This window comes from Saccoglossus kowalevskii, chromosome 22, assembly GCF_978046115.1.
Source record: "Saccoglossus kowalevskii chromosome 22, keSacKowa6.1, whole genome shotgun sequence".
NCBI lineage: Eukaryota > Metazoa > Hemichordata > Enteropneusta > Harrimaniidae > Saccoglossus > Saccoglossus kowalevskii.
The window spans coordinates 3668372-3683351 of NC_140662.1; the positions used below are offsets into that span (position 1 = coordinate 3668372).

The 14980-nt window shown below is 37.3% G+C and overlaps 1 protein-coding gene across 1 annotated transcript in view; it reads right to left on the bottom strand.

Moving 5' to 3' along the window:
* LOC100373201 (uncharacterized) overlaps positions 1 to 7068 on the bottom strand; it is a 64376-nt gene extending 57308 nt beyond the window's left edge. The window contains exon 1 of the mRNA XM_002731961.3: positions 6870 to 7068. Coding sequence (XP_002732007.2) covers positions 6870 to 6903 — 34 coding nt within the window. The 5' untranslated portion in view covers positions 6904 to 7068. The remainder of the gene's footprint in view (positions 1 to 6869) is intronic.
* Positions 7069 to 14980: the final 7912 nt, after the last annotated feature.

Consider the following 14980-nt stretch of genomic DNA (forward strand, 5'->3'; position numbering starts at 1 on the left):
TTTGCTAAACCGTAAAGTTGTCGCACTTGGCTTTTCATGATCGGCAACTCTCAACTCTAAAAACGAAGGGTAACGAGAATGAATTAATTTCACACTGCTTACTCCGATGTAAAAGCTTAGTATTGATTGACATTATATGCAATGTGCTATGCAGATTTTGGTGAAATGGAACATACGGATTTATGTTACTAACATGATTTGATTTATTCACGCACACTCCCATTTTTGACAAGAAGAGAACATGACACGAGACATTATAGGACTGTGGGATTGGGGAGCATGCATATTCAACCACGAATCGAGTATGCCACAGCAGCAGAACTGTTATCAAGATACACAGTCAACGTTTTTTTCTGTTACTAACTCCTATTTTTGCCCAGCGTGCATACAAACCTAGTATAATGTTCGACAGGCCAGTCTTGGATATGAGTATTATGTTTTATCTCGTGCACATCCAATTTGCTAGGTTTTTATTTTAAACTGCTCAACTAGAGTAAAGGGTTATATAACATGGCAGAGTGATGCTTTCTAGTAATGCGAAAAACATCACAATATATAATGTATATATTATAATAGTACAATATTATAGAATTACAGAAGTATATATCAATGTATACAACATACATATATAAAATATACAGTATACAATCATTTGTTATCGGTCAATACAACATTGTCAGGGATTTATTTGATATGATGTACGGTGGGAATGGGCAGCAACATATCGCATTCAGGTTGCATCTCGAGTTTATCATATGTATGACATTTACACTGAAATATACATTGAGCGTTAAAGACGCCACGAAGCGTGCGTTCGAATTTCAAATAAATAGACAATGTTTATTACACGTGTGTGTGTGTGTGTCTTCTGTGGTGCTTTGAACGTGTATTCACCGTGTTGTATTTGCTGATCTAAACTAGACAATTATTAACGACCCCCTTCTAACATAGCAGGTATGAACACAGAGTGTCGTTGCAGCTTTCACCCACTACCACGTCTATTTGTAAAACAAACAAAAATACACTTCCAAGATTATAACCTACAACATTCTGAATGTATGTGCATACCCCAATCAGTAAATCTAAGTGGGTGTTGTGTTTAACTCCGATATGAATGAAGTTTTTTTTAATGTAAAAGTAATGCAGTTAGAATTGAACATGCCTATATTCTCTGCCTAGTATGTTGTCTACATTTGTTTCGTTTAGCGCGCTGAAAAAAAATTGACAAAAGCTATTTTACTTCTCTCTCTATTCTACAGTTATTTTACTTGTAAAACGTTCACACTTTGTATTGCTAGTACATTTTCTCTCATGCCAAACATGATAAATTCCAGGCTAATCATCTGTTCGATTGAAAACCAGGACGTTTTATATGGCGCGTACAAAGAAAAGGAGACGCGCATGCCCGATCGCGCTTGGGTGCATTCTACACGTGTGTGCACAACAAATAATCCAATCATATTTTCTTTGAAAATCGGAAACCTTATAAATATTAAAAGCCAGACAACTTATCTGATGGCGGATAGGGTATATACCACTTCTGTAGTGGGTATTGGTCATTTTCAATTGATTTTGACAGGATTTCGGCAAAACTCCATGATTCATTCATTAAATATTAACTCATATACGTATTGCGCGGTGTATTAAACGATCGTCTTATAGTCATATGCAAAAGCACATATAGAAAATTGATTTTAGAAAACATGACGTCATATAAAGCTCAATAAGATGTAGTCATATTCCCTGACGGGAATACACCTTCTTCTTTATAATCAAATCTGTTCGAGCGAGTTTGATGAGCTGAAATCATATTATATCACCAGACAGTACAATTGTAGTTCTTGTATATAAAACGAATTATATAACACATTAGGAAATCAATATATGTCTTTCAGATGATGCATAACCCCAGGCATTAAAAACAGCAGTAATCCGTTTTGGAAAAAAAGACATTTATAAGATAGGGGAGCAATCAACCCTGGATTTTTCTCTAGTGCATATACCAAGTTTTCGAGTAGATTAAAGTCCGTTGACCTTAGCTGTAATAGTTAAGACATTAACACTAGTTTCTTTGGCAATCTGAAATTTGCTGACGATGAGTTCATTCACATTACATATTAAAGCGGGGGAGTCGTCACCTGCGCATGCGTCATATGGTCATAGCGTGTTATTGTTTACGAACAAGCGTCTACCCATGAGCATTTGCGTTTCAGCGTGTGTTTTTATCGTCGTGTTAGGATAAACTTAATTTATTCACTTTGTACACGTCATATAATACTAAATGTAATTTCTGATTGGCTGAGGCGATGATGTCATGTATAAATAATGAGTTGCACCACAATTCCTTGCGTTCTTGTGTTCTTCAGTGTTATCTGTTAATAAAGCACTCATATATATCACTTTGATTCATTATCTAGCCTTGTATTTTACAAGATGGATCAACGATCAACTAGACGAGCATTGCTTATATCCTCGGGCGGACATCCGAACAGTTTCACCGCCTGGCAACCATCGCGGTGAGAACAAAGACCAACAACTCTCATAAAACGTTACCTTGAGATAGTTGTTGGGACTCCCCTGAACAGTGCAACAAGATTAGCGCTGCGTGTGTAACATATATAAATTTGGTTGTTCAGGATTTCTTCAAAGTTGAGTTTGTGTTGTTTTCTTGAATTTTCACCGGCTCGACCGGCGTTCCACAGCAGCGCGCACAGAGCCCATAGAAATGCATGGTACAGTGGTGCGCGTCTTAGCAACGTGGAACGTCTTGTGACGTAGCTCCACCACGAGGATAGCTAAAACATTCTCCTTCCCAGAGTTCCTTGCGGTTGTATTACCGAAAGTATCTCTGCAAATTCGCTGGTCCCCAGCGTCCTTTGCGAATGTCAAGTAGGACGCAGGTAACTAGTAATCGCCGGAAGGAACGTGACTAAGTGACGTAATTTGAAAACATTCCAAGTTCCGTTCTGCGTATTACGTATCTGTAACACTACAATAAAGCCATGCTCATACATTCTGCCGGCTTAGATTTATATATTTGAGATGTTTCTGACATTATTCGCTGTTTCTGTGCAAATTTATAACAAAAGAAACAGTTTTTTATTCGCCCAACTTTTGAAAGTAAAAGGAAACCCCTGAACGGTCAAGAGCGTTAACGCTAACGTCAGGTAACCAGGGGGGAAATAGAACAAGCAACGAAAAAGTGATAGACCAATCGGAATGCCGGATTCGTTACTAGTTACTGGCCTCTTGTGACTCGGTACGCCATGACACTTGAGGCGGGAACCAGCCAACTCTGCCACCTCACACAGCCATTTTGTGGTGAAACACCACAAGACTTATATACTACGCCAATTATTTGCGTATTTGTGTTATTAGAGGGATCTTGTGTTGATTTATTCCTACTGATAAACAAGTTTTAAAATAATTCATCGATAGCTGATAATGATTTTGTTGTAAACGCACTGAAAACGGTGAAATAGTTATAATTTACAAAACAAAATAATTCCATTGTGTAATAACCGTTACCAAGGTGTTACTTGGTTCATCAAACTGATCGTCCTGTCGATTGCCAGGCGGAGAATTACAAACTAACGAAAGCACTTCCTAGTATTGACGAATAAATAGTCCTACTGCCACACCGTTTGTGTTACAGAAAAAAAGAAGCTTCTGACTTTGAAAACAGCCAAAATCTGCACAAACAACGCGTACACATTCGCCGGGTTCGAAAATCGCTTGCATAGCAATGTTTTGTTGGGCGCCTTTGCAAGTAGTGCCACTGTGACGCATCTACCAATCAACGACAAGCATAAGATCGCGTGGTGGTAGAGATATATTCGTAATATAACTCTGCTTGGGAGATTGTAGCTAAAGGAGTCGTGTTAGACGCGAGTCCTACGCGGCGTATACAAGGCGTATAAAGTGCTTTATTTGTTTGCGCGCAATTCGAACGCGTTAGCGTGCGAGGGCCGTGACGCGATTGAAAGGTGCCGCCGCCGTGTCGTGTTTGTTAGTAGGCCCACACGACGTCTACAGCGCGTGTACAACGCAGTTTGTTTACACGATACACTACCCGCGCGACTACCACCGCCTTTTATATAAATTGAGGACACCCAAATTAAGTAATTTAACTTAATTCCAGGACACTAATATACGACCGCTTATAACGCGGATCGAGAGTTGTTAATGATACGCTTTATATTTCAGTAGTGAATGAGGTTTATTTGAAATAAACGAGATAGCTCATTAGAGTATACACGTTTCCATTAGGATAAACGGATAGCTTTATTTCTTGCAGTATATTATCTATTGAGGGGAATTATACAAATACTTTATACCAACTAATTGGAATTTCCCGTAAACATTGCCAATGAAAAAAAAAAAAACTGCAGATGAGGAAATAGGCATTTGAAAAAAAATAACGGGAATTCATGTCCGTGTATTCGATGTTCAGAACAAGGTGACCCCTCGTCTTGTTTATTCATGCAAAGCACGTTCGAATTGCGTAACATGATTTACTGCAGGTCTCCAGATCTGTATTGCACTCGACGTGGAGAAAAGTATCGACGTAAACACAAAGTGACCGCCAGTTTAGGAATGAGATTATATAATTTTAAGTTGAGAAGAGTGATTATCGGCATAAATGGTTAACGACGATTTTTCTGCTGGCTATACCATTATGTTCTGAATCTATAATGGGGGCTGAGTCACAATGTAAGTAGGTTTGATTTTGAAAAGCCGCGTTCTATGTATTTGTGTACAATTATGTCTGCATTTACTAGACTGTATGGCGGTGTGACGGGTTATGTCGAAATCCAAATTATCTACATCTTGTTCGTTTACCGTCCGCTATTACAAATACCATCTGCCAGTACTCCACCACGTTTATATATATTCACACTGTACAGATTCGAATGGCCCGGCGATTTAAGGTCCCTTTGTGACTGAAAATATGTTTACTACAAATTGAAGCCCTTGGGTGGGAGTGAACAATTTAACCGATACAGCATACGCGGCACATGGCTCATTTATTTAGGTAACACGTTGCTTGCCATTAACTTCCATTCACGGTCTCATTTATAAACATTGTCTGTTATCAAAATTATTTTTCTGTCTCAATTCTAGAACGCAGCTATGTTCTCACGGGATGACTTATTTCAGAAACGCCTCGATTCTATAAGTTTCGTGTTAATGGTTAGAAAATTGCTGTGACTTCGCTAATACCCCGTCGGCTGTTATTGAACTGTGTCGCGGAAACTGATTAGCTGGCATGGACTTTGAACAAATAACTGAATTTCTGATATTTTATGATTGTCGATGTTCAGGCTGTCGGGTCTATGTACAATAATTGAATGCGGACTTGATGAAATATCCTTCGTATAATTCTTCGATTCTTAAAACAATTATAAAGGTACATCCATCTTGTGGCTAACTTGCATGACAGTTGCAGTGACATTTCCACATCATTATCACCCCGTTTTTTTTTAATGGAGAATTTTCCCGTTTTTATTTAATAAGCAGCGATTTTTGGAATTCATTTGAAACAATCCATTTACGCCAGTGCTGACAGGCATGATATTAATTAATAATCTACGACGACTGTTGGAAGTAAGGTAATAATCCCAAGCCCGTCACTTTGAACACTGGAAGGTTTTACGCTTTTTATTCCAACACATAACACAGTATGCATTAACTTCTCCAGGCGTACATGTACACACATGTACTCAATTTCGAAAATGATAGATTGCTCATTACTCGGACTCGATATCCTCATTCTTGCCAGCCTAATGTACCAGAAACCGTTCAGATGATACACATAAACGTGGTTGTATGCACTGAACCGCGAAAAAAAAAACTAAGTCTAATATATTTGTCGCCAGAAAAATACTAATATGTCTGAGCATGGATGCACACAATATATGTCACTAGTACATATACGGCGACTGAATTTCACGACGAGAAAATATCGATAGCGTAATCAATTTCAGATACGTATAGTAATTGGACGCCAAATCTAAGACATTCTAACTTGTCTCCTCTTGTCGAATAATCAACCATAGCAGATGTCGTATACAACTAATACAATATTGAACTGAAGATTCAACTTCCCGTCCACATGTTGATGACCTAATTCCCGCAACTGCTCATACTTTGCATCCAGTCTTGCGCATGAGCGTGGATGAGCGTTAAGCTAAGATTTTCAGTATTTCGTGCAACTTGTGCCCTAGAATCACAATACACTGTTATCAGTTTATCAATGCGATATTCATAATATTATTACTAAGTATGATATTATTTTAGAACCTTCATATCACAACGAGCTGCATTATCAAAATTTAAGTGTATACTGCTTCAAAATCGAGCACTATATTCGGTTACACGTTTTGTGTCTGAATATAAAAAAAACCTTCAAGATGGGAACATTATTGTTACCAGTGTTGTTATTGATAGATCTATTTATAAGCGTCAGTTAACTAAAATGGACAGCAGGATACTAACTATCTAGAACGAGTGCCCGGTTGCATAATAATAGACTGTTGTATTTGGGACAATACAGTATGTTTTATTTTCCACTGAATTTAAACGCTACGCAGTGACACTACGCATGTCTTATGTCGTACACTGTATCTACACGTGTTACACGCGATGTGCTCTTATGTAAACATTATACACATGTTAGAAATGTACATTTTCACGCTATATGACGTCATCTTGGTAATTATCTATATTTGCTATTTGGCAGGTGAAATTTCATAACACACATTAGGTCTTGTGTGGAATATAAACATAGAATCGTGACTTAAAATGCGGGTAGAGGACGACAGTTCGTGTTTTGCGCAATATTGAACACTGATAATGTCTTAACTGACCTGACATCGCCTCTGACTCCGTTGCTGCGTCCATAGTGCGTGGCTGTAAATATCCCTTCCGATGACGTAGTTTCACTCGGTTAGTACATTGTTACCAGTTGGCAGTTTTGTTTTTCCTCCAAGCTACGCTCCACACACTCGAGCGGTTTGACGGCGTGCTACTGTGCAATTGGATACAAACACATAGTCCGATTAAGTATCGCGGAAGATACCATTTTTGTCACGAGGGGAGGGCAGCCTTGTGATGAATTGGTTCTATCTGTCTACTGTTCCAGGGCCAAATGTTAGTGAACCCATTAATGAGAAATAATCATTCTGGATCATTATAGAAAAATAAAATTAATAAAAAAATTGTATGTAGCAAAATTGTGAATAACTTTCTTGCAGATAGATATATTTATAATACGATTCATGATTGTCCACAATAATTTACTCAGTGTCGGTAAGCAGCGTATTTTTATCATTATGTGAATACTAAAAGGCACATTGACATCAAGTGTCACTCTATTCAAAAATCAATTCAAAAGAACACGCTTTGATCGAGTATTCTCCTCAAAGATGGTCGGCGGCATAACACATTATGCTTGTTGTGTGTCTCACGCTATATTTCTCGTGGAACACTAACATACTGAAATGAACAAAACTGAATTAAAAAACAATGAACAAAAGAACAACATTATTTTGCAGAGTAAGAATAGCAGAAAATATATTTTATAAGATGAGAGACAATGACGAAAAGTCACATGAAAAATTAATTTGCTGGATAATTCTAAGTTACACTGCTGATGATGAATAGTGTTTTATTCTCATTATATATTTATTGAGTTCGGATAACGATTACGCGTCGTGATGATAGCTCGTCGAGGACAAGGTTGGTGGCAGTATTCACGTCAAACAGTAATCACAACATGGTTTGACGAATATAAAGAAAAACAAGTAAATCGAACTTTGTTTTATTTTTTTATAACGAGCGCTTTTAAATCGTTATTGCGTCTCCGTTTGTTAGTACTCACACAGCTGTTCACACGTAACAGCTAATAATTGATTGTGCGGAGCTGATCGATAATATATAATCCACCCAATGTAATAGGAAGACATCGATTGAAGATGCTTGAAATTGAATTTACGGGCCTTAGTTTTTTTTTCACTATGAAGCCAAGAATAAGTGTCATCATAAGCCATCCATTGTTCATGGATTCCGTCCCACGTAACATACCTGAAGACAGAAGACCTCGTTGAGTGAGAGCGCCCCCGTGCATGCTTTTTCCTACTCAGCAGTGTTATATTTTCTCCCGTGTGCACATACATTTGTTTATGATCACATACAAAATGGACACATGCGGTATTCATAATAAATCAATTCTCAGCCATGCATGGACATTTGTTATTCGATTGGACTGGAACTGTCTAACTGGTCTCTATTTTGGTTTAACAAATTATTTTCTTTGGCTGAATCTCTGATATGCCTTGATATATGTCATTAAACACAAATAGACAAAAACGCACAAATTAACAGGTCCCAGTTTGTCTGTTATATGAGTGTCAGTCGTTATAGATGATAACAAATCATGAATATTAGCCATCAAACCACTAAAACGAACTGTATCACAACTGCACCGATGTATTATACTGTTATACTAATCACAAATACGTCTTCGTCTGCAATTACATGAAATAAAATACCAACGATGACGATGTCATTTTTAATAACTTGTATTTAACCTGTCATGCATACACAAACGATATTGATATTATCAATTATATTGACTTATTAATAGTTGCCTCATCGCCTTCTGTTCTCTTATAATAATTATATAAATATAGATGTAAATTGGTTTTTCATATCCACTCACAACAAGTAAATTTCGGTCAATAAAACGACACCAATGTGTCATGGCGTAGGGACTTGTGTATAACATATAGCGAATAGTGTGACCACGTGGTTGACACGTGTAGTATATCTCAAATAAGAATCTCATAACAGTTTGGGTATCAATTAAGCACATTTAAATATTTTTTTAATGAATTTGACACTTGTCATTTTAGTTCTTTAACGCTGAAATACTAATGTAGCCGGCAAGGCATATTGTAATGTGTTTGCACGTGTTTTACCATACAAAGTCACATTTATAAAGACTGGAAAATGTGTTTACGGCTAAGATATATGAGGGAACACTTGTATGAAGTTTGCTGACGAAACACGTTTGATTAACCGACCTAGAATCAATTTGAGTAGCGATGATTTTTTTTTCAATATACCTAGTGCGAGAAATCAGCACTCAAAAAGTTGAAAGATCGTGACTGAATTAAACGCGTTAATCAGCTAGATTGGAGTTTTATTTTGATTTAGAACGTTGTACGCGATCGTTTCGTCATGGATGTGCTGTCATTATCAAATATTACCTAGTTTGTCAACAAATGAGACAGATGTTATATTGTTCATGAAATCAAAGTTTGTACATGGTGGAAGATCAAAATAACCAAATAACAGAGATTGCATTTTTCTCTATGAACAATATAATGCCCGCTAACAAGAAATATAATTAACTTCGATCGGTAAATAGCGAGTCAGCGCACATTTAATAAATTCATATTAACAATTTGGTTTGTAACATCTTTTCATAGCAATGGTTATAATGTCTGTGACAACATCAGCAGCCGTAGTGGCAACATGAACAACAACAACAACAATAACAACAACAACACATTTGTAAATTGGCGTGTGCATGGCTCAGTGCCGCATCGTAGCGAAGATTATCCTGCCACAAAGACGCGCATTCCCAATAACGGATCGAGATCTAATTCATATATAGATAATCTTAATTGCCTTGGGAATTCATCGTATCAGGTCAAATAATAATTTATGTAACTGTGACAGACAATGAACAGTTGATATTGAAAACAGTGTAGGGAAAATCAGTTCAGTAAAATATTATTTCAAATGAATTAACTAATAAGGAGATTGCAATTATTGAGCAGAATAAGATAGCATCTTAGTATTTATATTATAGTATCTGTGTTGCATTGACAAATGTATTCATATTTGATTTGCCTCCGATTTTTATGGAGTATGGGCTTTCAAAATATATATAATGATCCTTATATATATTCACCATTTAGTAAATTGACTTAAAATGCATTACTGATTTAGTCGTCACCTGTGAGAAGGTTCAATGCACTGTCATTAGGTGACGCGATAAACATGATTTTGTTTGTGTTCGTGTATCTTATTTGGATCATCGACGCCATGTAACTCACCGTGTTATTATACAAGAGAAAATAATGATTGGGTTTCCGAGGTCAAACACATACTAAAAGCCTCTGAAATATATTACTTTTTTTCACCGACAATTCGTAAAGTATGGGTTTACTTTCCACGAAAGAGACTCTAGGTCAGATTTTTTAAAAAAGGTAAGCTTAAAAGGTAAACAAATTACGAACTGTAGCAAGAAAAGCCGTCTTTTTGGTTTCGAAAAATACATCGTTTCACCGAAAAATGTAGTTTCTTCCCAAAAATAGCATTCGTTGCTCATTTTGAATATTAAAATTGCCCTAGAACAGAGTCAATGCCTGAGTACGGGTGGCAGACGCCCACGAGTTGCCCGAGTCATTAAAAAGGAGCATGGACGCGGTTCTGCGTACTAAAGTTTGAGACGTCGCCCAATATTTAAGCGAACATCCTCGTGCTAGCTATGTTATTGTAAAATAATTGACAATTGTGGAATCCTTTAGTCCGTAATTATTTGACCACAAGCACTGTCTTGCGTTACCTGTGAGCATGTGGTACATATCGAATATATAATGGTATTAAGTGCATTGCCGTGGATTTCGTAGACACAATACAATCCGAAACCTGTTTTATTCATTAAATTGAATGTTTACCTCGTCCGCAAGTAATACGCATCACACCGATACGTCATCTTTCAACCCTGTTCATTACAGTAACAGTGTACAAATTATATCATCTCATCACCGTGGAATGAACTGATAAGTGACGTCAATCTGACGGTTTGACCACAACGTTACAAACACATGACATTGAAAAGAAATATATCAAAATACATACATACAATATATGAGGCCCGATTACACAGATTGCCGTCTTGCAAAGTAACAGAAAAACAATAAAAATAGAAAATACAGCGAAACAAATATTTCACGGGGACTCCTACAACGTTATCCCTATAATAGCTTTCTGTAAATCTATACATTGACATAGTTACTAACATGCTCAGAAATTGACGGAGATTGCCAAAATCTCGATCGTTTTTCTCTGTCCCTACTTTAACCAGATAAATGTCATTTTGTTTACTTTGACTTTCAAATGATATTCACGTGATTCAACCCCACTCTACGTTACTCTGTTTAGAAAACATTTGAAATGGTCTGTGATATTGCGTTTTGAACAAATTTTCTCTCCTCGACTTGAAATGCAAATTAAGAAGGTAATACGACCATGCAATAGCTATAGTCATACACACACGAACTGAAATGACATAACTCTCTAACCTATTCTAAAGAAGCGATTTGTTAAATAATGTATATATACACATATATATAAGTCAGTAATGCTATCGGTACTGCTCCACGGAATGAAGCGAACTTTTGACCTCACGCTTTACTTCATACGCCCATATTGATTGCAAAGGGAATTGTTGAAAGTATATTACATTCTTTTTGTATAGTTCCCATTTAACAACAATTTTAATTACTAATCAACAATAATAGGTATTTCCAGAACTCGTTACCATGGCAACCCACAGCAAATATATAAATGAGCATCGAAACTGTTAATATCTATGATTATAAAAGGAGAAATGCTGCCCTCTGTGTTTGTAATTATGTAATAAATGTGCACTCTACTGCGTAAGATACACCACATTTCATGTCAAAACAAGTTTCTATCATAGCCGTATTTCAATATAGTTTCACACTCAATGTTAGTCCTAAATATTGGCCGTCATGGCATAACATCGAAAGCGAGTAATTTCTCCTGTACAGTAACCGTATTATTCCATTCTCTAATAAACCTAATTTGTGTCACAATGTGCTTCACTGTTAGTGATGACATCAATTTTAAATCAACATGTTAACCGGAAAATTAGAAAATTGGCAAAGTTATGTGAGTTATGTATAATTTATATATAAAAACAAACAGTAAAATTGTGCACCAGCATTTTTGATTCTGAATACAGCATATGAGTACAGTTGTGCCAATCTACGTATAGGCAAACATACATGTATGAGTGTAGGTAAATTAATTCAAAGCTGGAGCAAAAATGAAAGAATATATCGAGATTACATACACATTTATGAACATGTAAACATAAAACACGATATTGAAACTTGCAACACAGTAAATGCGACAATGAAAACATTCACGATTGGAGTGTTATTACCATTAGTTGTTCAGTAATTTGTGTTTACTTTTGTCGCACGCAACGTAATATTACCGTAATTGGTATAGTACAGGTGTGATGGTTCAAATACCAAAATGGCAACAGTAACAGAAAGACTTGGCGGCGATGATAACATACGAACACGGAGCCAACAGATGAGGTTTCAACTGGTACTGGTATTAATATACTCTGCAAACATCAAGTACAATAACGCGGTAAAACTCCACTACTCCAATAACTGATACTAAACTCCAATACAATTCAACGAGATCTCCGATCTGAACTCAGTGCTTAACAACTCCCCTATATACACCCACTGTCTATGAATAGACCATTACATCAGCATACATAATGACTCTGGAATTTACTATAAATTTCTAGAAGGTTCCATTACCTTCTATTGCCTTCTACAGTGTTCTATTACCTATTCAACCAGTTTCTAAAAAAAATCTAGAATATTCCACCCAGTACGTTTCTAGAACATTCTCAGTGACACGGAAGTGGTAAACAAGTCGTATGCGACATGCCTCCCCTCTCAAGAATATTATAACATATAATATTACATGACTAGCAACGACGTCAATAATACGAATACGATAACAATTTCAAATAAAAAAACAATACAATATATCAAATCGAACTGAATAAAGCTCTGAGTACATAAATTTGAAAATCACATACAGTAGAATATAATAAAATATGAAATATAGTCACAAACGAATAACATTCTACTATACTGTTCAAAAAGTTCCTCAGTCCATCAATCTACTCGTTACCACATTGTCCCGTCCAGGAATATCCTCAATACGATAATTATATCCTTGCAGAGTCATCGCCCATCTCATCACTCGGTCATTTGCAAACTTGGCTTTATCCAGGTAAGACAATGGCTAAACATTCCCTTTCTACAGTTGAATTTTTCTTTTCTGCATCGGAAAACGTCTTACTTGCATAAGCAACTGGATGAAGCTTCTCACCATGATTCTGCATAAGTACTGCTCCAATTCCTACCTGAGACACGTCCGTCCGCAACACAAATGGTTTCTGTGGGTCTGGCAACTTCAGAATTGGTTTGCCCAATAAGTATTCCCGCAAAGTGTTATATGCTTTTTCCTGGGCCTGTCCCCATACAACTTTGTTGGGTTGTCCTTTCCTTAGTAGGTCACTCAGGGGTGCTGCAATAGTTGCGAATAAGGGGATGTGATCTCTGTAGTAATTGACCAGCCCAAAGAATGATCGGACACCTTTCTTGGTCGCTGGTCTTTGCGCTTCTCGAATTTTTTCCATGTTGTCGTGACTCGGACTCACCCAATTGTGTCCAATTTCATGACCCAGGAATTCTAATGATGTTGCACCCAGAACACACTTGGATGGTCTAGCTGTTATGTCCGCCGCCCTCAGTCTTCGTAACAACTCAGATAATACTTGAACATGCTCATCCCAGCAACTTAAATAAACTATCATGTCATCTATATAGCTTCCAACCCCCTCCATACCTGATAATAATTTCCTGATTCCCCGCACCAGAGTAGCTCCGGAATTCTTCATTCCAAATGGCATCTTTAAAAATTCATAAGTTCCATCGGGAGTGACAAATGCTGTCTTTGGTATATCTTCTTCAGCTACTGTTATCTGCCAATAACCCTTACTTAAATCAATTTTTGACAGAAACTTACTATTATGTAGCCTCTGAAATATGTCCCCTGTCGTTACCATTGGCTCAGGGTCTGTTACAGTGCCCTTATTTAATTTCTTATAGTCTACACATATGCGATTTGATCCATCCTTCTTCTTTAAAATCACCACCGGTGACGCATAGGGTGATGTAGACTTCCTGATTACTTCCATTTTAAACATATCTTCAATATCTTCCCCAAGGTTCTCCCTTTTTGCATACGGTAGTGAGTATGGCTTAGATTGTATTGGTGTATCATTTGTCAGGCCAATCGTAAACACCTTATCATAAGTATTGACTAAACCCACCAGTTCTTTTCTCTGGTGTCCTGTCAGCTCTGTACCAATTTGAACATCTTTACCTGACTCCTTGGGTTTACAAGTTCCTAACTCTAGAAGATCTTCGTCTAGAACTCTTCGTCTACAGCATTCTCTTCATCTAACTCGTTGCACCCCGCTGTAGCTGCGCGCACAGCATTCATCAGGTCTATGGCCATATTTGGTGAGTAACTTGTCTCACTTACATCTGGTTGAGGTGACATCTCCCGCTCAACATACAACTATAACATATTTACATGATACGTCTTCACTTTGTCACCTACGTTTTCACCTATTACCTGCTCCACCACATAAGGACCCTTCCACTGCATCAACAGCTTGTTGTTGTCAGTTGGCAGCAAAATTAACACCTTATCTCCTTCCTTAAGCACTCGCTTCTTCGTTTTACGATCATAGTAACACTTGGAACCGCCTCTGAATACCGTGTAGCATAGTCCACCATAGTTAAGATGTATCGATGACCCCCGTCACTGGCTGGCGTAATTGGTCCAACTAAAACTATAGCCACACGCTTGAATGGCATATCAATTAAAGGCATCTTACCTACTGGGCCTTCACAACTGATCCCTTTGAAACAGTCTTCTGGCACACATCACACGACCTACAAAAACTGGTAACATCTTGATGTAGCCCAGGCCAATAAAAGCTAGTCACAATCCGGTCTTCTGTCTTCTTTATCCTCATGTGTCCACCAAATAT